This window comes from Boleophthalmus pectinirostris, unplaced genomic scaffold, assembly GCF_026225935.1.
Source record: "Boleophthalmus pectinirostris isolate CB_2022bp ecotype Guang Dong unplaced genomic scaffold, ASM2622593v1 HiC_scaffold_11, whole genome shotgun sequence".
NCBI lineage: Eukaryota > Metazoa > Chordata > Actinopteri > Gobiiformes > Gobiidae > Boleophthalmus > Boleophthalmus pectinirostris.
Genome location: NW_026570994.1, coordinates 10,671,793 through 10,696,732, shown reverse-complemented (window position 1 = coordinate 10,696,732; position 24,940 = coordinate 10,671,793). Strand labels below are relative to the sequence as shown.

General features: G+C 36.3%; 2 protein-coding genes across 2 annotated transcripts in view; both read right to left on the bottom strand.

Moving 5' to 3' along the window:
* Positions 1-49: 49 nt before the first annotated feature.
* Positions 50-6,565, bottom strand: LOC110153210 (solute carrier family 15 member 1-like). Its single transcript, XM_055166832.1, is given in 23 exon segments — positions 50-283; positions 375-482; positions 1,233-1,367; positions 1,451-1,568; positions 1,658-1,765; positions 2,134-2,180; positions 2,259-2,396; positions 2,826-2,942; positions 3,016-3,097; positions 3,188-3,276; positions 3,390-3,422; positions 3,507-3,551; positions 4,530-4,619; positions 4,701-4,787; positions 4,873-4,955; positions 5,192-5,275; positions 5,355-5,445; positions 5,701-5,800; positions 5,874-5,993; positions 6,063-6,204; positions 6,259-6,355; positions 6,466-6,479; positions 6,559-6,565. Coding segments are annotated over 23 exon segments (2,169 nt in total).
* Positions 6,566-7,581: 1,016 nt separating this feature from the next.
* LOC110153287 (dedicator of cytokinesis protein 9-like) overlaps positions 7,582-24,940 on the bottom strand; it is a 52,086-nt gene continuing 34,727 nt past the window's right edge. The window contains 30 exon segments of the mRNA XM_055164867.1: positions 7,582-8,394; positions 9,158-9,296; positions 9,702-9,802; positions 9,878-10,068; positions 10,491-10,701; positions 11,662-11,808; positions 12,804-12,917; positions 13,006-13,128; positions 13,708-13,814; positions 14,522-14,579; positions 14,681-14,896; positions 15,741-15,854; positions 15,940-16,122; positions 16,377-16,514; positions 17,079-17,194; positions 18,432-18,451; positions 18,453-18,566; positions 19,354-19,401; positions 19,703-19,769; positions 20,576-20,690; positions 21,796-21,923; positions 22,011-22,122; positions 22,269-22,376; positions 22,471-22,649; positions 22,737-22,848; positions 22,934-23,017; positions 23,108-23,254; positions 23,804-23,875; positions 23,950-24,075; positions 24,139-24,208. Of these exon segments, the coding sequence (XP_055020842.1) occupies positions 8,278-8,394; positions 9,158-9,296; positions 9,702-9,802; positions 9,878-10,068; positions 10,491-10,701; positions 11,662-11,808; positions 12,804-12,917; positions 13,006-13,128; positions 13,708-13,814; positions 14,522-14,579; positions 14,681-14,896; positions 15,741-15,854; positions 15,940-16,122; positions 16,377-16,514; positions 17,079-17,194; positions 18,432-18,451; positions 18,453-18,566; positions 19,354-19,401; positions 19,703-19,769; positions 20,576-20,690; positions 21,796-21,923; positions 22,011-22,122; positions 22,269-22,376; positions 22,471-22,649; positions 22,737-22,848; positions 22,934-23,017; positions 23,108-23,254; positions 23,804-23,875; positions 23,950-24,075; positions 24,139-24,208 (3,577 nt within the window). The 3' untranslated portion in view covers positions 7,582-8,277.

Here is a 24,940-nt window from a genome sequence, read left to right as displayed (position 1 = left end):
AGTCATCCACTCACAACTACACGCACAGCATATTTAGACAAAAAAAGCTTCACATTTTGGTCTGGAAGATGTTGTCAGGATCTGAGAATTTCCTCTTCTCATTGTGGTGCTCTATGGAGTCCCTCTTCACCATCTCCAAACTTCTCCTTTTCTTCTCATCATCTGGCTCAGAAAACTGGGCTTCGATCTTGGCTGGGTCGATGTAGGTGTAGAAGTAGGCCATGATAGCGAAGATAATGCACACCACAACCAGCAGGGAGGCGAAAAGAATATACTCTGCCCACTGAATGACAAAAAGAGAGGAGGATAAGGTAAGGAGATGAGGTTTTGCACATAAAACCCAGAACATATGGAGTGTGAGTTAGCCCACCCACCTGATCAGGAAGTGTGGCCGCCTCAGCAACAATCAGCACAATGATGTTACCAACGGCGACGGTTAGCAGCCAGCCAGCCTGCAGCACTGCTTTCATGTTACTGGGAGCCTATTCAAAGAGATGTGTTAAATCACTCCATAATGTTAATCCATTGCTATATTATTCAAGGGAGGGTATGTATTTGTATTTCAAACTACATAAACACAACCTATATACATTTCTTTTTACATATATACATTCATCTTCATCAAGTTATTATTACCATTTATATTTTTCCTCGTTGATATTGTAATATAAGTCTATCAATGCACCCAGATACAAGACAAATATGTTCAAACCTAATATTGTTTTTACTGATAACCACTGTAGTGCTGATTTATTTTTAATTACAAAAACACTGGACATGATAGCCAAATTGCTGTCATTGACAGACAGAAAGCAGAATGAGCCTCACATCAGTCTCTCATTTGGGTTGCTACTCGTAATGTCTAATTTCAGTTGTTTTAAAATGAAATTGCTTCTCTCTGATCTGATTACTACCTAAACTTCAGCGCTACCAATCATTAGTAAGTGCCAGTGCAGCCTTTGCAGCTCAGTGAGTGAATTCTGGAGGTTCTGAGCTTTCACGTGAGGCTGTGTAAGAATGAGCAAAGCTTGTGTGTGTCCTTTATATGAAGATTCAACAGGTTCAATTGTGATTTTTTGCTTTTAGGTATTATATTGTAATGTGTGAGCTACTGTGTCCAAGTAATTTCAGATTCCAAGACTGTAGCACCCTTTTGAAACCAATAAGAGTTCAGGCTTTCCTCCCTTTAATTAAAAACTAACAACTAAAACTAAATACAACAGTAAACTTACTTGAGAGTAGGAGAACTCTAACCCAGTGACAGAGAAGACCACCTCCCCTGCAGTGATGAGGAAGTACTGAGGGATGAGCCAGGCCATATGGATGCTGTTAGGCTGTATGTCCATCACTTGTTCGATGCCCTCACACTACAATAACAAGCACATAGTTATTCAGAATATGATTTTGTATGTACAAGTAAGTAAACAAAACAATATAAATATAACAGTACCACTTGTCCAAATTTCAAAGTTGGTGGGATGAGCAAAGTGAAAGAACTGCCAAAGTCCAGTGTCTGTTCATAATCACACGCTGCCATGGTTGCTTCATCAAGGATCCTAAACTTTGCTCTGAAAATCAAAACGCACAGTAAAAAAATCAGAACTAATGAACTAAAGATTTCTGTAATAAAGGAAATGGCATAAAGTTGCAGCCTTACTTTCCATAATCTACATTGCGATATTCTGACATGTTAAGGGGCACAACGTCTCCAAATTCCAATTCACCAGATGTGATGTTAAGTGCAGAACCATATCCATTGAAGAATCTGTATTAAATGAAGAAGGGTCATATTATAGATTCACATTATAATTACTACACCTTTATTAACCTGAAGAACCCTTAGTTTATTAAGAATTATTCCAGTTTAGTAACTTAAATTTTTCTTGACATAAACATCATTGGTAGAGCGCTCAGATCCACTGCAGTTTTAGCTCCCACAGATAAATGCTTTTGTTGTGTCCTTGGGCAAGACACTTAACCCATCTTGCCCCCACTGTATGTAAGAATGTGTGTGTGTGTTAATGGGTGAGTGGTTCCTTGATGTAAAGTGCTTTGAAAGCCTTGAAGGTGGAAAAGCACTATATAAAAATGTGACCTAATAAATGTGTAGTAAAAACAATTATGATTCAATACCTCATAGCATTTTTGCCCTGATCCGGTTTGGCTATGATGTCCTCGAACTACAGAAAAAGGATTACTGTTAAACTGGGAAATAGGTTCAAACACATAAAGAAACATCCTGTAAATTGTTTTATTACCGAAATGTGCCTGGGTGACACGCCGTCCTTGATTATGACCAAAGTGTTACGTGTGCCATCGGCTAAAGTGACCACAGAGGAAGCACCATCCACGGTCAATGTGAATGAATTAGTGAATGTATTATAATCTGGAGAGGCCTGAAAGAGGAAGTTTGTGTGAGATTATAAAATAAACAACTCTATCTTGACATTAAAATTGACTTGTGAACTTTTGACCATGTAAGAACATTACTACCTTATCAAGGACAGAGCTGGAATTGTGTTTTGTTTTATTCACACACATTTCAGTAACCCTTTATTATTAATCTGCCCTTACACTACAAGTCCAAAGCTCAAAATGCCCTATTCCACTTTGTGATGTCATGAAGCTATGGATTTCAGGTTAACAGCTACCTTTTACTTTTTGAGTGTTTTCTGTTTGAGCCAAAATATGCAGGATTTGTGTGTTAAGCATGTTCGAATTAAACAAAACACAACTCCAGGTATGTTTTTGATGAGGAAACGACATTATAACATAGATCAGAAAATAATGTAATATGGGCCCTTTACCATACTACCAATAACTACCTTATAAGGCTGTAGATTCAGTGGAAACTCCCCAGCCTGTCCAGTTATAGGAGTGCTCATCATGTTGATAAACTTGGCCTGGGACTCAGTGGCTGTTGGGAACTTGGGCAGTGATTGCTGGAAAAGGAGTGTGATTAAATTATTATATCAATACATTTCTGCTGCAGTTGAAGTATTTAAATAAACTTACATCGATCTGTAACTGAACCAGAGCAGCTGCTACGAAGGCAAGGGCGGCCAGGAACATCCCCACAGTTATTCTCTTCAGTGGGCTGCAAGAAACATATACACACTTCAGTCTAGTCTAATCATGGTACTTATAGGAGCCTACTACTTAATGAAGAGCTTGATTTAAGACATACCTGAAGTTAAGGTTGCATTTTGCAATCAGTGGATACACAATACTGTCCATGATGGGCACCAGAACAAGGATCAGGATTGGGTTAACAGTCTGGTATAGAAAAATATGTTATTCTCTTATAATATTTGTAAAGGAGCAAAGTACCATGACAATACACAAAAAGTTCTGTTATAGGTGTTATATTTGATTTCAGTTTGTCTTACCTGCATCTGATCAGGTTGTACAACAAAAGCTCCCTGTTGAAGACAAAAAAGACATAAACAAATCTGAAGTAAATTGTTATTGTTTGGTATTTTCAAAAGATTCATACACTGACTTACAAAATCTCCATTCATGGTTGTGGCTTGAAGCGTCCATCTTGATCCCTGTTGAGAACACATTTTATTTAGCAAATGTCCCAATCTAAAGCCAATGTCATAAGAACATGGGTTGTAAATTTATTAGCGATGCACTGATCCGGCTTTAAGTATCTGTCGATCCCTGATATCAACCGATACCAGTGTAGACTGAAAACAGCATTTACTTCTTAAAATTTAAATAAAATAAGACAAAACTGATCCAAATGTGTTATGTATGTGTTATTCATCTCTCAATGGCAGAACCAATGTGTATAAATAAACATGCAAATATTATGAGACTCTCTGGGCAGACTATGACCAGTAACTAGTCTCTTTGCATCAACTTATATGTTCCTCTGGAATATCGGCTAAATTGATATTTGGAAGCAGATATCCAATATCAGTATCAGATTTGTGCATCCCTAAAATGTACTCAATGTATATTTTTTGCCATGTTTAGAAAATTCATTTTGTCTTCTTGTTATACATAAACTTTGTGTTTTCTTCTAAGTTAATAAAAAGCAAAATAGCTTATTTATCTGACATGTTTTGACAGTAGCACCTCCGCCTGTTTCAGAGGTGTCAGTTGACTGCTGTGACATATCTTTTATCAGCTGTTGTTCCTAGGTGTGGTCCGTTTGATGGATGTGGCAGATCTATCAGACTAGTAAATGCCCCATCGTCAATAGAAATCAAGGGGGCGTTCACCTTGACTCACACCTGGGACTTTCTTCTCCAGAGAACACCATGCAATGATAGGCATGGTCAGTCTGATAGATCTGCCAGAGCCGTCAAACTGACCACTGAGGGAACAAGAGCTAATCAGAGACACGTCAGAGCAGTCTGCTGACACCTTTGATGAAGGCGGAAGTGCCACCGCCAAAATATGTCTGGTAAATCCGCTATTATTAGAAGAAAACACAAAGTTTCTATGTTCTTTGCCATATAGGCCAAATGTATATAAGATAATATAATAATATAAGATGATCATGTAAACTGGATTACCTGTTGGTCAAAGAGTGCCCAGAACATGGGCAGAGGGATAAACAGGAAGAGCACTTTGAGCACCATCTTCACCTGAGCAATCAGGAGTTTCTGAAAAAACAAAAGAAAACATTACAATATTATTTTCGCTCCTTTTTGAACAATGCACACTAAACAGTAAACTACACTTACATCGTACTTCTCCTCTGCCCAGTCCATCCAGTGCTCTCTCTTGGGAAATCTAGAATCTCTATGTCTGAAGCGGTTCTTGATGGCAAACTGCAGGTATAACAAAGAAACATGACTAACCTGATAATAATTAACGCATAGTAACATTTTCATAGAGTTTGAGGAGAGGACTTACACCAACACACTTGCAAACTTTCACCAAGATATTTCCCTGAGGCTCTGTCTTGTTGTACATACCACTTCCAACGATGAATACAACTACAGGACAAAATATTTTGAGTCATCAAATAACATATTTTAAAATAACAATCTTAATTTGTACAGACAAACTAAATTTTAAAAGCTGAAACTAATTTTTACTTATACAAGTTTAACATACAGGATGTTAAACTTGTCAATTGTCAAGGGTTTGTACACACAATCTAATTCTGACCTTTGTGAGAGACATAAAAAGCACTGAAGACTGATCAGTAAATAAATAATTTCTAACTCACTTAAGGCGACTACCATGAGGGCAGCAGGGACCCCGAAGGCCAGAGGGTAGCATTGCTGTTTGGTGTGAATTCCACACTGTTGAGCTGCAGACAAATACAGACATTAGTTTGAGTTTTTCTTTTGAAATCTCTTGAGTTCATTTGTGATGTTCTTCTGTTGTACCTCTGAGGATGGGGGTGATGATGGTGGACAGCAGACTGCCTGCATTGATGGAGAGGTAGAAGATGGAAAAGAATGTACTTCTCTGCTTTTCCTGTTCAATGCATATTTTACACACAAATTAGTGTTACTTGTGAGATGAGATAATTGAATTTCACTTAAATAGATATTACTGTACATGAACTAATATAAACCTAGACCCTGGCTTTGGACAATGAGTGTCAGTGTCAGAAACACAGAGGTGCATGTGGGTTATTAGTCAATAAAATATAACTGCTTTAGACAGAGATATAGAAGTGCTGACAAGGTGCTGCTGATATCAGGTCAGCACGTGTTCCTGTGCTCTGACCTGTTCATCTGAGAACTGGTCACCTCCAAATGCAGCCACACATGGTTTAATGCCCCCTGTGCCCAAGGCAATGAGCAACAGCCCCACCATGGACAGAGCACTGAGGGCACAGAAATGTTTATGTTAGGATTGTACAGTCATCTCTCCTCTGTAGAGAAGTCACTTTAACTCACATGTGGAAGGTCATGTTGTCAGGCACCCCATCTCTATTAGTATCTGTGATGTCATGAATAGCACTTACAGCCAAAATTATCTGTCCAATAGCATAGACTATGGACAGGTAAATAATGGTCCTATGAAAAAAGTATCACATTAGAGAGTGAAGGGGAGATATGAAAACAAATAAAAATCTAAAAACTTACTTAAATTTGCCCAGCCATGAGTCAGCTATGATGGCACCAAAGATGGGGGTAAGGTAACAAAGGGCCACAAATGTGTGGTAGATAGTAGTGGCAAAATCATCATCCCACTTAAGAAAGTACTTGAAGTACAGAACAAGCACAGCTGCAGAAGAAAAATTATAATTATACAACAAAATGGTGCCCAAAGTATGTTAACGTTTCTATGCTCACCTCATGCCATAGTAGGAGAAGCGCTCACAGAACTCATTGACCACAATAAAAAAGATGCTCAGTGGGTATCCACATACTGTTACCTATAACAACACACAACAAAGCTAACAACATATCTATTTGTCTTCACACAGAAAATTATAGCACTGTTTACTGTGATTACTGTGAAGGTGGTACCAATAACATCACTTACACTTTTCTTCTTTTCTGCAAAAGCAATGAAAATACAATATTATGATACTTAGTACATATTTTAGTAAACATTTAAAAATGTACCAAGACTTACCTGTCATGATTGCTGCTACCTTAAATCCTTAAAATAACATTCATACAGGTATTATTCACCCGTGTCTAGGAGAATCTGCATGAAGGCCGTGCAGAGAGCAGAAATGGTTCATAAGTAACCTCCAGAGGAACGCCCCCCTCCTCCTCTATTTGTCACCACCTCCCGTGAGCTGGACGTCTGGACCAGACTCCACACGCCACACGCCACTGACCACTTTATGGCTACTGATCTGGTCTTGGAGATAAGGATGGTGTGTGAGGAGAGTAGATTAAGATAGAAACATTTATTCTATAATTTCAGTATCTTAACATATAAAATGTAATGAACTAGGACTTAACAACACAACTTGCCTAACCCTTCTATAAGTGTGGACATCCAGTACACCACCTGCTGACAACACAAGAGAACAATGAAAACACTGTAGTATATTATAGATAGTTTTAGCAGAAAACAAATTAACAAAAGGTGCTATGTTTGCAGTATCTAATTAAACTCTTTTCAATTCTCTTGACTCTTCTCCTGAAGTTTAGTACTTCAGAAAAAATAATTCAAGTGCACCTCTGATCTTAAATCAGACAAATAAGAGCAGTTTGGTAAGTTATACATAGGCCTGTCAAATAACAAATTTTCAAGTGATATATTGCTTTAGAGATATACTGCAATAAACAATACTACTGAAGCAGCTTTATGCCACCGACACAATTACAATAATGTTGAATAATCCCAGTGAACCATTTTTTTTCAGACAGTATCAATCAAAAGACATAAGCTGCAACAAATAAGTAAGCGACATAGCTAATAATTTGCCATAGAAGTTTGCTATTCAACCCTCTACAGCTCAAATCTTATTGTATTACAACAAAAACACTCCGAATCTAGCCAAATGTACACATAATAAATACTGAGCCCCAAAATATATTGTGCCATCTTTCATATATTGAATGATAAGTCAATTTGGTAATTATTGTGAGAGGCCTAGTTACACACATGAAAAAAGTTAACAACTGAGTAGAAATTGCATGGTATTGTTTTCTTTATTTATAAGTCATAACCATATTTACAACCAATACGTAAAACTATCCTTTTAATAGTGATAAAAGTCATTTTATCTATGAACACAATAGATTGCAAATGTTGCGCCTAGCATTGCACAGTCTATTCTGATGTCTTTGGCAAGAGCATAGGTAGGTACTGTCGCCTTGGTAACATTAAAATATTGCACAAATTTCTTTTACAGAAAATATTTTAAAATGATGTACTTTGCTTGGCTTTATAAAACAAACATCAATTGGCTTAAAAATAGCAATAAATCCATCGGAAAGATAAAAAAATTCACTGCACACAACCCATGGAGGAGCAGAACTAGGAAATGTGTAAAAAATATTATGCATTTACAATAAAAAGATGTAATACTACAAATGCTAAAGCAGTCCATGTATTTTGACCTTTGTATCGTGTTTACAGGGTGGAGTCAGGGAAGCCAGGACCATTTAGATAACACACTTTCTCTTAGCTTGCTTATTTTGCTTAGTCACTACATGTGTTCAACAACATCAGGATTAAAAACAGTAAGACAAAATAAGATATATATTATAGCCCATTTCTCAATTTCTAAAAAGTCTCCATAGGAAACAATTGTCTTCTTCTTTTCCAGCTGTAGGAATATGCCAGGGTAAAAAAAATGATTTGATTGGCAGATGATTCCCCATCTTCTATATATCAGAGTATGGTGGTGGAGCCGTGTGGGTTAGCACTGGTTGGAGTGCCACTGATAGCATTGAAGATACCCATTGAGTCCGATAGGGCATTTCGGGAGCCATCTTCTACTGGGAAAATCTGGAAAAGATCATTTAAAAATAACAGTTAATTGGTTTAAAGGGCTCAAATTACGCTATTTTCTGATCTCATCTGTTATAATATTGTTTCCTCATCGCAAACATACCTGGAGTTGTGTTTTGTTTCATTCACACCCTGCTTATTTAGGCTGAGTTCTCCAATCAAATAGAAAATACTCTGTTCAACCTTGTGATATCATGTGGTAATACAGGAAGTGCTCCACTGTGTTTTTAAACTCCATACACCTTCTCTATAATCATTTGGATCATTTCAGACCTGGAATTGTCAATCTCTCCTGAACAGAGCTTTTTGAGCTTTAGCGATGTAGACAGACTAATAATAAAGCGTGTAAATGAAACAAAACACAACTCCAGGTATGTTTTGATGAGGTAACAGCATCATAAAGTCAATTTCATTCAACATTCTAGAGTCAATTTTGCATAATAATATAGGATCTTTAAATGTAATAATCTGCTTCAAAACCTTATATAGCATAAGATTAGAACAAACTGACAATCAGAGAAAGTGCTTACATAAGCTACATAGATTATACTAAATAGGCTTAAGTGAAGGTAATAGTTGTATTAGTATTTTAAAAGAAAGATACATTAGTTGATAGAATGAAATTAGAATGAAATTTACCCTCCAATCTGCATGGTCCAGCACAAAAATATTACAATAGAGAATGAGTTAATATGGTTAGTTAATACAGTTTTACGTGAAGATTTTGGTTTGTTGATGTCCACCATTTTGATTGTTCTACCTGTTCATGCATGATGTTGGACAGCTCCCTGGTCAGGTCTCTGTAGTTGGCCTTCATCTCGTCATGGTACTCCTGCTGATCCTCTTTGATTAACCGCTCATTCACTCCCAAAGCTTGACCACAGGCATCTACAAACTGCCTGTAGGGGGCGACGCAATAAAATAAGCACTAAATATTGCAGTTAACACATTTTGAAGTATTGTTGAAGAAAATATAGACGATACACGATTATACTGAATGACACTATAATCCTGAAGTAGGATTTCCCCAGAAAATCAATTCTCTATGTACAGTATTGTCAATGAACATGAGCTGCAATAAATATATGAAACTGTTATTTATTAGTTATTTATTCAACCTTCTACAGTTCTACAAATCTGACCGTAGTAGTACAAAAAGGTCCCCACTAGTAAAAAAAAGTATTATGCTAGTAAATACCGAACTGTAAAAATTATTGTTCAGTTTATCAGGTACTGAACAATAAATTAATATAGTAATTATCATGATACACCTACATATCTGTGTAATTATAAAAACTGTTTACCTGAATACTTCCTTTAACTGTTTAACCTTGTTGTCCGGGTATTTCTTGGCACTGCTGTCATCTAGAAAAGCTCTGGCGTATGCAAGTGGTCCAGCATTCACCTATCAAAATAAGACAATCCTATTAATTATATTGTGATTTTATCTACAGTTTATTTAATTGTTATGCTTTTTTACCTGGACACTGATGCTGCCTTGTAGTTTTAGTTGCAGTTTTATCATGTCAACCTCAGAGGCGGAACAAAGCAGGCGAAGTTCAGCAACCTTGGCGCTCATCTCATCAATAGCCACTTCGATAGGGCTTAGGTCAGTCTGGTGCTGGTACATCACAGCTATTCGCTTCTTCACATATGGAAAACAGTGGGTGGCTAAAATAACATACAAATATTAGGATTTTAGTTTGAAAATGTTTAAAGGTGCTTTGTGTAACTTTTCTGGTGGAGGGTCCATCACCTGCTTGTTTGTATTTGTATTTGTTTGTCTGCCTGGAATATTCCACAGTATGACATTAACCTGCTCTATCTTACATTTATTAAATTACAGGTGGTTTTCTAGCTCAAAAATACCTAGAAAAACAAGCATTCTGACTGTGAGCGGGGTTGCCTTTCCACAGATCTGACCTGTAACTTTCTCTGGTTTAGTCTCCTCAAAGACAGAAACGTTTAATACCATACTATGAAATGTTCCAGACAAAGCAATAACATTTCCAGGGAGAAAAACATCTGACAGACCCTCCACCCGAAAAGTTACACAATGCACCTTTAATGCAAATTTCTACTATATGACTTACTTGTGAGAATGGTCCTTCGCTTGCACTGCTCATCTACTCCTCCTTGCTTCTTCCCCGACACGGTAAAAGGTGTCTCAAAAACAAATCTTCGGATATTGTGGCTTTTCTCGAAATCTGTTTTACGATCTTCCAGCTCTTTATCATCCAGATAAGGAGTGACATGGGTAACTTGGATGTAAGCATACTTCGAATCTAGATCCTTTGGGTTCACCTGTAAAGTGAAGAATAAAAAAGCTGAATAATAGTTGATAAATGGATGAAAAAACAAAACAAAAAACAAAGTCAAGTAATCAAAACTACTTCATATATTTAAGATATGTAACTTTTCTAGTTCCACCTCTTTATCTCTATGCAGATGGACCTAGAATATTCCACAGTATGGCAATAAACATGATCTCCATGGAGACAAGGTGACCAGCCAGGTCACATTACAGGTCAGACATATGTTGACCCCTCTCACACTAATAATACATGTTTTCGAGCAATAAAAACACCTGTAGAGATGCAAGATAGACATGTTAAATGCCATACTGTGGGACATTCAAGGACATCCCTCATAATCCTCCACCCCCCCAGACCTGCCATAACTGTGAACTGGACTTTGCATTGAAGCAGGAAACACTTATTTACACCTTGTACTGCTGTGATATCTGCCTCAGTTTTCCTTGACATGTTGTCATGTTACACGCTGTAAGTACCTCACAACAACGAATATATTTACACTGAGTATTGCACTTTATGAATTGCACTATATTTGCACTATTGCCATGACACAGTGACAGAGTTCATGGAGGCACTTACGGCTCCATCAACTCTTCTCCAAATGACTTTACAATGGAATATTGTCGCCCCCCTATCTGTAAATGTTGAAGTGAGCCTAGTCATTTTGGCCTTAAAATGTTCGTATTAACCTGTTCTACATGATCGTGGTGTTTTTATTGCAGTATTTTGTATGTCAATCAGTTCCTATTCCTAAAATTGATCTGGCTCCAAATTCGCTCCTATAACTGCAAGCATTGTGAACTTCATTTGATTGGAGCCAAACGGAAAAGTTACAGTGCACAATTAACTAGAACAAAAAAAATAAAAATCCCAAGAACCAGTGGCTAGTATTGCAGTATTTCAGAATTACTAAGAAATTCTAACTTTGTGTGTAAGTGTTGTATCTCACCTTGCCAGAGTCTTGGATTATTTTGACATTTTCTTGGCCAAACTTGTCAGAGTAGAGCTTGAGCAGCCTCTGGGAAATCTCAGAGAGTGGAGTGAATTTAGGCTCTTTGTAGATGTACTCCTTCCCATCTTCATCCTCAAAGAAACCCTGGGGAGAAGAAGAAGAAAAAGACACATCACAAGACATACTAACACAAAAGTAATAGTAGCAGATGTAGATGCGCATGTTGAAACAAATGGAATACAAGACACCATTTTATGATAAAGTAATGAAGATGCAAAAGATCACCACGCCAGAAAAAAAAAAAAAATCCACTACTACATTTATCTATGGAAATGTAGAAAGACCACATGGGATGTAACAGATATCTACAGAGGAGGGTGTAGAATAGAGATCGACCGATATGGATTTTTTAAATGGCCAATGTCAATATTGATTGTTTAGAAACCAAGTAACCAATGGTCAATGAGCTCTGCTGATATTTTTGTGGCATATTTTGATTATTTTCCCCAAAGAATGTAATTTAAATTTACTACAAACTTACCCACCGCCCTTTTTGGCCATGAACTTAAAAGAGAGCTGAGTAGTCACGTTTTGTGCAGCTCTCTCTTCATATTAAAGTGTTAATATAAAACTCTGTGTGTTTTTTTAGGCAGCAGACCAGGACAAAAAAGTCAAAATATTGGCACAATACTTCAGTCTATCTGTAATTTAGCTTTGATGCTACCTACTGAAGCTTAACCTGAAACCCAACCCAGGCAACATGCAGATACTACACAGTGCACTGCCTATGCCCATTACTGAATAGGGAATACCCTTGTATACTCACCGCAGCCTGGAGTAGCAAACAAAACACAAAAAGAACTATTGTTAATATATAAATAAGAAAAGAGATGTGATTAAAGTTTCAAATTCAATGAAGTTGTAATTTAATTTGCAATTACATTAAAGATCCATCTATCCATGCATTTATGAATCTAATGGGTACGATCAGCATTTCTAAACAAAAAACAGGCAACATTTCTAAGAACATAATGCTTACTCACTGTCAAATACTATTTACCCTTATCACTAAAGATAATGTTATTCTGCTATTCACCTGTCAGTTATCTTAATGATTTCAATAGAAAATGCCACTGTACCTGCCCAAAGAAGGCCACTCTGAAGTATGTCCCCAGCAGTCTTTTCCCAGAATGCATCACTTCTATGACTTTGGTGTAGGCGCGATGCAATGTATCATACAGATGTGTCAGTTTCTGTAATGCAAAACACGGGTCAAGAAAGATATAGAGATAATGTAGGAATTTATTCTGTATTTTCATAGACATGGTTTGACAGTGAAACCTCAAAGTCTCTCCTCTGTTCATAGATGGGTATTATAAGTCTGTAGACATCTGCGATTAGTTCATAACGCTCAGCTTTCCAAAGACCGTCCGCACACTCCTCCAGCAGCTCCATCAGCACCTCCTAAAATACACAAGCATACCATCATTTTTCATGTGTCTACTATTTGTCCAGTAGAGCTTGAAGTGAGCACATTGTCCCTATAAAAGACAGCAATGCATCAAAATCGGAAATGGTCGTATCATCTTCACTCCATAAAACAGATGGGAGGGAATAAGTGATGTCTGTGGCTGTTGACAATCTCATAAAACGAACATATTTTGTAGCCATCATTTTCTATTCATATGGCTATCAGGCTCTGGGGAGATGTGGACCAGCTTAAGTGCAGATAAATGCTGCAGTAAAGTAACTAAATACAATTTCTCTCAAATGAAATGGCATTTCCAAAATAGACTTTACGTGATTTAATTTTATAACACAAATTTACCATTATGCTGTTCCTCTAGAGCTGCTTTATGACCTCATATTATTCATGTGATGTGTGGTGAGGAAACAAAAGTTCACTAGTCAATAGTTGAGACTGCATTCAGCAACTGATTATCTTTTATACAGATTTATTGTTTGATACGTGGCATTGATCAGCTAATCATTGACTTTCTTATTGATGAATTGATATACTATACTGAGAAAACTATGACAAACCTCATTGAAGTGAACGTCCTGCATTCCCACGTCCTCCATCATGGCCGCCTCCTCGTCTATGTTCGGGGTGATGACCCGGAAAGCAGCACAGCCCTGTCTGAACATGCCTAAGAGACAAAGATGCATTAGATAAAGGAATTATTGAAGAATGTTCTGCTATTTTGAAACCTTTTGTTGTTTTTGTCCCAAATATTGATTGATATGTTACTGTCATCATATTTAAAATGTATTATTTTTAAACATTGGCATTAGAATGCACTGTTGTCCTATTACCTCTAAAATATTTTATACAAACTTCCTCAAACCCATTAATATTCATCTTTTTTTATTTTCAGTCATCATTTTGATTTTCAATCATCATCAATATGGCAGCACAAGTTCAATAGTGTTTTTATATGCCTTATATAATTGTATAACACCTGAACTCTCTTGACTTGTTGTGCAACGGTTCGACAACAGAGTTGATCTTCCGGTTTAAAAGGTGAAGAAACGTGAAAAAAGTATCTTATCTTTAAATGCCTTGTTTAAATACAGTCATGAACTATAGACCTTTGGACCACTGAGGAGAGAGCAGAAGGTTCCTGGTGATGTGACAATCTGTTCTGTGTTTTATTGCCTTTAATGAATACATGACAATGTATGTTTTTCAACTCACTACTGGGCAAATAAAGTCTTATATAAGATTAACTTTAAACTAGTGACTCATGACTCAACTTCTGAATCTGGAAGGATAATAAAAGGACAATAAAAGCAAAGAAAGTGTGCATCAGTTTAACTACATAAATCAAATGACGTGCATGCTTTTGTCCCTCACCTTTTCTCCACAAATACTCAGCCACAAGAGCTGCCACATGCACGTAACACATAGCTGCCTGGACACAGAAAAATATACATTAGTTTCAAAATAGCCTATTACATTTTATCCAGTAATAAATACATTTTAATAGAGTCAAAAGATAATAATTTATAATACCTCTGATAAATCTCCATTCTTATTGTGAATACGGGCCATGCTGTCCAGCCAAGTCTTGCGGAGTTCAGGTGTGCTGGTGTAGGACTTGGCCAAACTGTACTGAAGATCTACCAACATCTCAGGGTCATTCTCGTGCTCCTTCATCTGCTCTGTGGCCATCAGAACTGTCCGAATGCGCTTCATCAAGTCCTTTACATCGGAGGGGAACGCTGTATGCTGTTGAACAACATCAATATAACAATGCAAAATATTATATGTGTAAATAGGCCTGTCACAATAATTACAGATTTAATTATATATATAAATAATTATAGACTTATCGTTGAATATATGAAAGCTGAAAGTATAAGTTTTGAGGTTTAATATTTATCATATGTACATTTTCTTTGCAATACTGGAGAGATTTTAGTCATTTTTATGTAATACAATAAGGTCTGAAATGTAGAGGTTTGAATACATCTTGTATGGCCTTGTATGGCTAAGGACAACAAGTAGAATCTACAAGTAGAATTAAGTATAGGCTCTGTAAATGTTTTCATCACTTGGCTTCACATGTTCTTAAATATAATTTTCTTTCTCAAAATATTTAATTTTACCTATAATTGGGTTCTATCATATATTCTAGGGCAGATAAACTGGAACTACAACATATGTATATTTTTAAAATTTTTATATTTTATGTTGCCTATATAGTAACCCCTCAAAATTATGCTTAGACATTTTATTCAAAACCTGCAATATAAAGTAATTCTAAATAATGAAAATTAAATCAGTAATATAAAATGTGTTAAATGAATATGATTATAAAAGAAGCAGGAAAAACATAATAAATAATGGGTCATTCTGCTATTTATTCATTGCAGTTCAGGCATTTTAATGACTGTATATTTAAAAATGGTTTTACTGGGATTATTCCGTTTGTGTCAGTGGCATAAAGTACTTTCAATATTATCATTTATCTTAATATTTCTCTATAGTGATATATTGTGCTTCAAAATTTGTTACTGTGACAAACCTATGTGTAAACTTCACATATGTATTTTTTTTAAATAATAGCTACCTTGATATTCTTGTCACTGTTGGCACAGTTGTTTATAATGGACAGGGACTGTTGGAATCGGGTGCCACCGATCCCAATCACATCTGCAATCAGTTGGCTCACAGCAATGACCACCTTAAAATAAGCAGTTTCAGTAAAAAATCTTGATTATTTTGCAGATTTTGTTGCTTTTTGTTGCTTTTAAAAATTCTCTCAATACCTGCAGGTGCGTTCGTACAAAGGACTTGCGGCCGGTGTAGTCGAAGTTGCTTTTCATGAGGAAGTAGAGCAGATGAGCTGCGTCGCTTCGGATAGAGCTGAGCTTGGAATTACAGCACTTGAGGATTTCATAGCACAGAGAGGCACACATGTCTGCACGGCCATCAAAGAACGTACAGGGAAACTGCAATGAGAATAAGAATATTAGAGGTGCTATATTATACATAAAAAACTCTTTAAGTCCCAGAGCCACATGTCTTTAAAAATTAAATTATTACAAACATTAAAAATAAATCAAGACAACCCCTTTTTTCCTCTGCAGGGTATCTTTTGACAAAACATAAACAATTAAATGATGAAATAAGTATGATTTTAATTATTCTCTATATGTTTGTGAGTACCATGCTTTTGTCCATATTCTAGCAGTTATGATTTTACCTTGTAGATGAAAGTCCTGAGGGAGGTGAAGATGTGTTTGAGCGCTGTTTCTGATTGTGGAATTTGCAGAAAACACAGATGGACCTGGAAAACTTTCTTCATGAGAGGGTTGTGCCCGAGGTCAGAGGTCAACTGTGTCTGGTAAGAACAGTAAAAATATATCTGTGTATCACCAACAAGCATGCAGGATTTGCGTTAGACTTAAAAGTGCACCATGTAACTTTTTTGGTTGGAAGGTTTGTTACCTGCTTGTTTTCATGGAATTGTTAAAGCTTTTCTCTAATTTAGTAAGCAAGTTTTAAAGTGGATTTTATTTTTACATTACTACATTTGAGAGCAAGTATCTGTACTTTCTACTCCAATACATTTTTGAACTGCACTGAAAAGTAAAGTTTTTTTTTTTTTATTATTGTCTGAAGCCTTCTGAAAAGGTTCATAATTTGAGCAACTAAAAATGTGAACAATGTTGTACTAAATTCAGTACAATTCTTCAGAATCACTACATTTGAAGTTTTATTAGATCTGAAAATTGTACAAGTATAAGTGCACTAAAATACATTTTTAAACATGTACTTTAATACTTTTACTTGAGTTGATTTTGTCATGTGATATTTTTATTTTCACTTGAGTATTCTGAGTACTTCTTCCACTACTGTACATAATACACATTTAATTCATATTGTACATATTTTGAGCAGTTACCTTGAAGCCCATAATAAAGATGCTGAGAGTGTCCAGTACTGTAAGACACACCTCTGTGGACACATTGGCCTCGAGGAGACACTGGCTGCTCACGTCTGCTTCAGCGTGAGAGTACACTGCACAATACAGACAGAAGGTCACATGGAGATAGGTTTTACTGGGGCAATAAATATCACATTTACTCAAACACTTATCAGGGTTATGTTGATAACGCTAATGACAACTTATACAGCAGTAAAAATTCATTGTGTTTCAGCTGGTAGGTGACATTTTGGGGACTTTATGTTATTAAAAAGATAAATATCATATTTACTCAAACACTTATCAAGGCTGGTGTTGATAATGCTAATCTGTAATGACAACTTAAACAGCACTAGAGATATGATATTGACAAAACAAAATATTCATTGAAATATCCATTGCGTTTTGACTATTATAGGTGACATTTTGGGGATTCAAAAGATAAATATCACATTTACTCAAACACTTATCAGGGCTGTGTTTATTTGACTTGATAACGCTAATGACAACTTATAAGAAGATAGTAATTATAATCAATATAAGCAAAATAATCACTGATGTAGCCGTGTGTTTCGTCTGTTATAGGTGACATTTTGAGGACTTTTCACTATTCAAACGACTATTCAAAAGACTTAATATTTATTTCAATTGTTTCTATGGCAACAGTTCAAAGTTTTAATTTTGTGTTTATTTTTTTCAGATGTTATAAATTATAGATGACTGATAGGTGACGTTTTGAGGACTTTTCATTATAAAAAAAGGACTTAACTGCTCTTATGGCAACAGTCAACAACTATTTGCTTTCACTTATCCAGATACGACAGTAAATAAATACGAAACTGAAATCACCAAAAAGAAATAACAATGTATATGACTAATAAGGTTATATAATGCAACATAATTCAAAGGTGGAGTAAACAGAAACTTTAACTTTGTAGGCCTGGAACGATAACAAATTTTGAAGCATGTATTTCTACTGAGATATACTGCAATTAACTACTTTATGATACTGACACAACAATAAAGTAGGATAATCCCAGTGAATCCTTTTAATAGACAGTATCATATCAAGGAACCAACAAATATCAGAATGACCCTATAATTACCCAAAGATGTTACTTTTTCAACCCTCTTACAAGATCAAATCTTACTGTATTATAATAAAAACAATAAAAAATACCTCCTTATATTGCAAAAAATATGCCCACGATAAATATTATACCCCAAAATATATTGTTCCAGCTTTCATATACTGAACGATAAGTCAATATAGTAATTATTATCGCCTATAAACATACTGAAGATTGATTTGGCATCTGCGTAAGTTCGTACTGTTATTGAAGGTGTGTGCGCTCAGGTGTTCCCAGCTGCTGTAGGCGTGCGTGCAGAAGCCCTGCCCTGTTTCGAGACACGGGCAGAGTTAAAGACTTCTTATCTGGAGTCAACAGGCTTGTACCGTCCTGGCTCCTGTGGGAGAGAAGAAGACAAATTACAACTCAAGTTTATTAAAAGTCATCTGATATTTGTTTTGATAAATAACAATAATAATTTAAAGGTCCTATATTACGCAAAATGGATTCTTGTGAGCTTTAAGATATTAAGAGAATGTTGTTAAATCATCAAGTACATACCTATAGTTGTGTTTTGTAATTGTGCATTGATTTATTAGTCTGTCTACATCTCCAAAGCTCAAAATGCTGTCATGAAGTGGTAGTTTTCAAGTTAACAGCTGCCCTTTGTTCAGTAAAGATTGTCAATCCAGGTCTGAAATTATCCAAATGATTCTAGTGACAGTGTATGGAGTTTAAAAACACACTGGAGCATTTCCTGTATTACCACATGACATCACAAGGTGGGGTGTTTTCATTCTGAGAGAAGAACTCAGCCTATATATGCAGGATTTGTGTGTTAAACATGTGTGAATGAAAAACAAAAACAAAACACAACTCCGGGTATGTTTGTGATGACGAAACAACATTATAACAGAGATCAGAAATAGAATATATAATACGGGCCCTTTAAGGATATGAAAGCCAAGGCATTGTATAGTAACATGCATCATCTTACCCATGCAGGAGGGAGCCAAGGACTGAGGAATTAGTGACATAAACTTGCCAGAAGCATTAATAATAAAGAAAAAAGGCCAGGGTTAGCAGATTCAAAAAACATTTAAATCATATGCATCAGTGGGATTTCATATGCCAAATTGGGTTAAAAGGTCATTTTCAAAGATTTTTATGTTTGATACTTTTACCTGGCGATGAATCTTTTGCCCATATATCGAAACTGATGAAGACATACTCTGCAACAAAAATTGTGTTTGTGCAAATGAATATACAATAGAATTTACTTTATAACACAATAAAAAAAATATGGAAATAGTAACTCAAATGGATATTATGATAATTACATGATGGTAAAATGATTAATCCAACATCAAACCCTGATCATATTTTGTTGGGAATAATACAAAAACAGAGTAGCCAAATGTATTTCTCTCTCATTACACTCGTTAACCATACATTTTCTATCCTATTACCATGATAAATCTATCTTGAGAAGTAAACCACAATCAATTATGCATTAAAGTCTGTGAAACTTACTCTAATAGTGTAAAGAAGTCCATTAGGTCTGAGGGAGCAGCTTTGTTCCAGTATGCAAAAAGAGCCTCTGAAAATGACATTTTAAGACAATATTATATTATTGTAGCTACAAAAATATTCCAGTAGTTTAAATATAAGTGAGGTAGTACTAGTAGGCCACAAATTAATGTCACAATAAACTGATTTTGAAGTGCGATATATTAAAATACATCAAAATTTCACAATAAATGATAATACTGACATTTCTATACCACTGACAAAATTATCTTAAAGCAGCATAATCACAGCAAGTCCTTCTATAATTGCATAATATTGTAAAAATTATAAATGCAATATGTAAATGGTTGAATGAAACAGTAGGATTATCTAATCTAATATAACAATCTATCTAACAATCTAACAGTAACTCAAAGATGAACTTATTCAACCTTCTCCTGATCAAAGCTAATGGAACTCCAAAAAACTTATATCCACTACTGCAAAGTTAAAGGTACACTATGTCACTTTTTTGTTGGAGGTCCATCACCTGCTTTTTCCTATGAATATGTCATTCCTTTGTCTGGAATTTGAGACAGTATAGCATTAAAAAGCTCTACTTTACATTTATTAAATTACAAGTGGTTTACAGCTCATAAATACTTAGAAAAATAGGCATTCTGACTGTGAGAGGGATTGCCTCTCCACAGATCTGATCTGTAACTTGGTCTGGTTTGGTCTCCATGAAGATAGAAATGTTTATTGCCATACAGAAATGTTACACAATATGCCTTTAAGTTAAGTATTGAGCCCACATATATTGTTCCAGCTTTCATGTATTAAACGACAAGTTGATATAGTAATTATCGTGACAGGCCTAAGTCCTAGCAGACCTACCCTCTGACATGCTTTTGAGTATATGTAGAAAACACATGAGCAGGTTTCTGATCTCGTCTCTGTCCAGCTTATCGCAGCGAAGCATGGTGCTACCCAGGGCCGACGCACACTGGTTCTGAGACAAAATGAAATAGTTAGCGTTCAGAAAGGGTTTGAGAGATGAAGAAAAAAAGAAAAAAGAGAAAAAAATTTCAAGTGTTGAGCACAAAAGGCAGCTTTGTGCTTTGAGATAGCAACATCAAACTAAAGATTTCAACTCTATCTTTACAATAAAGTGTTTGAGGCGAAAGTCAAAGCGCACACGCACTCCCTGATGTGGGACAAGCTGAAAGGAGAGATTGTATTGTGCAGACGTCCATAACACACAAACAGTGGTGGAATGTAAACAAAGTAAAAGTAGCAAAGTACTGTACTTAAGTATACATTTTAAGTATCACTACATTTGAGAGCAGGTATCTGTACTTTCTACTCAACTACATTTTTTGAACAGGACTGTTTAAGACCTGTTGAAAAGGCTGAGGGGAAGACACTTGTAGTTTGACCAAACAAAAATATACCAATAAAAACATCTAGGAAAAAATCCAGCACAAATCTTTATTAAAATCACTACATTTGAAGCTTATTAGACCTCAAATATGTGTCAAATACTTTTCCTTTTTATTCTTTAAGCACATTTTTAAACAGGTACTTTAATACTTTTAGTTAAGTTGATTTTTGTTTTTGATACTTTGAATTTTACTTGACTATTCCTTTGCTCTAGTATCTGTACTTTTACTTAAGTAACAAAATTGAGTATTTCTTCCACCACTGCAACACAAATAACTCAAATTATTAGAAAACAAGCCAACTGGGCTCTGGACAGATCACAGCAAAAAGATCAACTCAGCTGTAAGTACTTGTAAGGATGTGTTAGCTTGTCCATTCAGGCCTGGTTTATCAAAGACACTGTCACTGTCTTGTAGTGAGTCTAACAGGGGCACAGAGAGCAGGGAGAAGTCCATGGTGATGCGTTTAGGTGCCCGGTTTGGGGTTGGGTTTTCCGTGCCCGCAGGAAGCACAGGTACATTAACTGAGTGCCTCCGAAATTTCTCTCTTTGGTGAGTTACAATGCAAGAAGCGGTAGTGTGGGAGCTCTGGTGTGATGCACACAAAACTATTCATGAAACAGTCTAAAATACAGAATATGAAACTTATATTATTACTTATTTGTTTGGTAATACCTTTTCAAGTGAGTTGGTTCTGTCACTGCTTTTGTCCAACAGGCTGTTCCCAGAGTCAGTGGAGATGAGGGAGCCTCTGGAGTCTGCATGAACAGAGCTGATATTTGGAGTGGAGCTATGGGGAGAGGCTGCACGAGAAAAAACAGGGAGTTAGATTATAGACCTGGTATAATGCTCTGCAATATATGTGAACTACATATTAACAAAGTAATAACCTGTTCCAGAGATAACCCCAAATACATCTTTGTGGAGAGCATTTTCTATACAACTGCCAGGTTTGTGCGGCGTCACCATAGCATTTGGCACCAGTGAGTCCTCTCTGGGATTCTAAACATATAAAATAAAAATATATATGGATATGCAGGCCAATTAATACATAACATATAACATCTCATAAAGCAAGTCAACAAACGTTTCATCTAAGTGCAGTAATATATGTAATTTGGCATTGTACCACTAGGTGTCAGACTTACACTGTGGTGACTGAAAGGGGGCAGGTCTTTCATGTCCAACCTGTGGACATTCTCCTGAAGCAGTCCAAACATAGGGAGGTACAGAGTGGCCAGCCGGGCCTGGTGGCTCTGTGAAGTGAACAGTATCACAAAGTGTCACATCTCTAAGCTTTGACATGTGAAAAATACATAAAGATAAATTGCAGGTTTGCTGTTAACTCACTTTTGCAGCATAGCGGTCATCGAATGTGTGTTTGATCATCAGAGCTTTGAGCACCTGTATGGCAATCTGTCGGATCTCTCTGTGCTCCTGGAGAGCCCCGCCCACCTCCCTCAGCAGCAGGCCCACCAGGAAGTGGTTTCGACAGAAGTCATCAGTCAAGGAGTAATCCAGTTGGAGATCTGGGCAAACAATATTGAGTTACATGTGGGAGAGGCAGATGATGATGATGCAGGAGACAAAGTGAAGCTGAAGGTCATTTGTTTTACCCTGGAACCTTTGTATTCTCCCCTTTCCAAAGGGCATGGGCAGGTTGAGTGGAACAAAGTGCTCATGACTGCAGACGACGCGCAGGAACTCAAACTTAAATTCATACAGCGTCTGGAGGGAAGAAATTAAATATCACTGATCATTTATCCATTTGAATCTAATTCTAAAATGTCAAACCACAAAAAAGTCTTGAAACCTTGGGATCTCCGGGTACAAAGCAGTTTATGTAATTGTTAATTTGTTTGAACACAAAGCCTCGGTCCATGAAGGTGAAGCAGCGCTAGGGATAAAGAAAAAAAAAAGAGAAAGACAAAATTATTACAACTATTCAATGTGATTTACGTAATTTGAAGGGAATAAGAGGACTAACTTTAATGAAAACTGCCAGGCTGTGATTAGCGTTGCGTGCTGCATCCAGGTTGTCCTTGTACTTCTGTGTGATATGAGGCATCAACATGTTGACCAGAGTCTCCACGGCGTGATAGAAGGAGGCTGAAAAACGCTGGTTTCTGGAGAGCTTTAAAATGACATTAGAAAAACAAATGGTTAAAGGATCAGTATTATTCTATTTTCTGATTTATGTTGTTTTCTGATCACAAACATACCTGGAGTTGTGTTTTGTTTCACACATGTTTAACAAACAAACCCTGCATATTTAGGCTGAGTTCTCCTCTCAAACAGAAAACACTCTGTTTTTGTGATGTCATGTGGTAATACACAAAGTGCTCCACTGTGTTTTGTTAACTCCAACTTCACTAGAATAGTCTGGATAATTTCAGCTCTGGAATTTCCAATCTCTACTGAACTAAAGATAAAAAGCTTTTAACTTGAAAATAACCGTTTCGCGACATCACAAGGTGAAACAGAGTATTATGAGCTTTGGAGATGTAGACAGACTAATAATAGGGTTACTCAAACATGTGTGAATGAGACAAAACACAAGTCCAGGTATGCTTTTGAGGAGGTAACAACATTATAAGATGGCTTAAAGCTCACCAAAGTCAATTTTGTGTAATATAGGACTTTAAATTCAGTATTAATTAGAAGAAGGAACCAACTGTTTTACCTTCACTTTCCCACTTTCTATGAGATAATGAGCCATCGACTTCACTAATGCCTCAAAGAAATACCAGGAGTGCTGAAACACAACAGAAATTTGAACGAGGAAGACAGCCACTGAACCATTAAAATTAATACAGACCCAAATGTTACCTTTAGCAGCTTGTTACTTGTCAGAAAATCAGTGGATGGCTTCAAAATAGCTGTCATCGCTTTTGCTAGTTCCTCATGAACAGTTTTCACATTTAAACCAGAATATGGCTCGGGTTTCAGCACGAACTGTGAAAGATACAAAAGAAATGTCAAAAAATAAACATAGATTCATTTAAAACTGTGATGTACCTTGACGTATGATCTGAGATAGTGCTCCAGCCCCTCCTCGTGGCACTGTGCGACTACATGCACCATCACCCTGTGAGAAACATAGACTAATGATACAAAACATGAAAGTAAAGAGAGATGGCAGGTGTAGTTCACTCTGCACTAAAGAAATATACTCGCTCCATACTGGGAAACAACATTCACCCACTACCTGCAGTGTTCAAAGACTAATGAAGAGAACAGGGGAGATAGAAAATAACAAATACATGTGGTGTTAATGAAAAGTACAGGAGAGATAGAAAATAATATATATATGAAGTTGGCCTATAAGTGAATGTGAAATTATGAAACAAACACTATAACATTTCCTACTTGATTTTGATAAGAAAAAGAACAACATTTTGATTTTGTAATTGAATACAGTCAAGAGAGATACATTCCAGGAAAATCAATACCATCTCCAGTGAGAAACAGGTGGTGTACCCTCCACTAGAAAAGTTACATAGTGCACCTTTAATCAAGAAATTGAATAAAAACTGCAGGACTTAGCAAACTTTTGCAGTTAATATTATGCTACAAACCGTGTAGCTACGATCCAAGAGCTTGATTGAATTTTGTGATAATACTTCTTTAGATTCAATTAATAGTGCACCTTTCAAGGGACAGTTCGAAATTTTGGACATAGGACCTCATTTTCTAGTGAGCCAGAGTGATGGAGATGTGTAAAGACACTTTTTAAAATACTCCATCCAATCCTTGTATTTGCAGAGGTCGCTGATGATAGGCTAGTGCATGTCAATGGTCATAGTTAGCCTGTCACTCC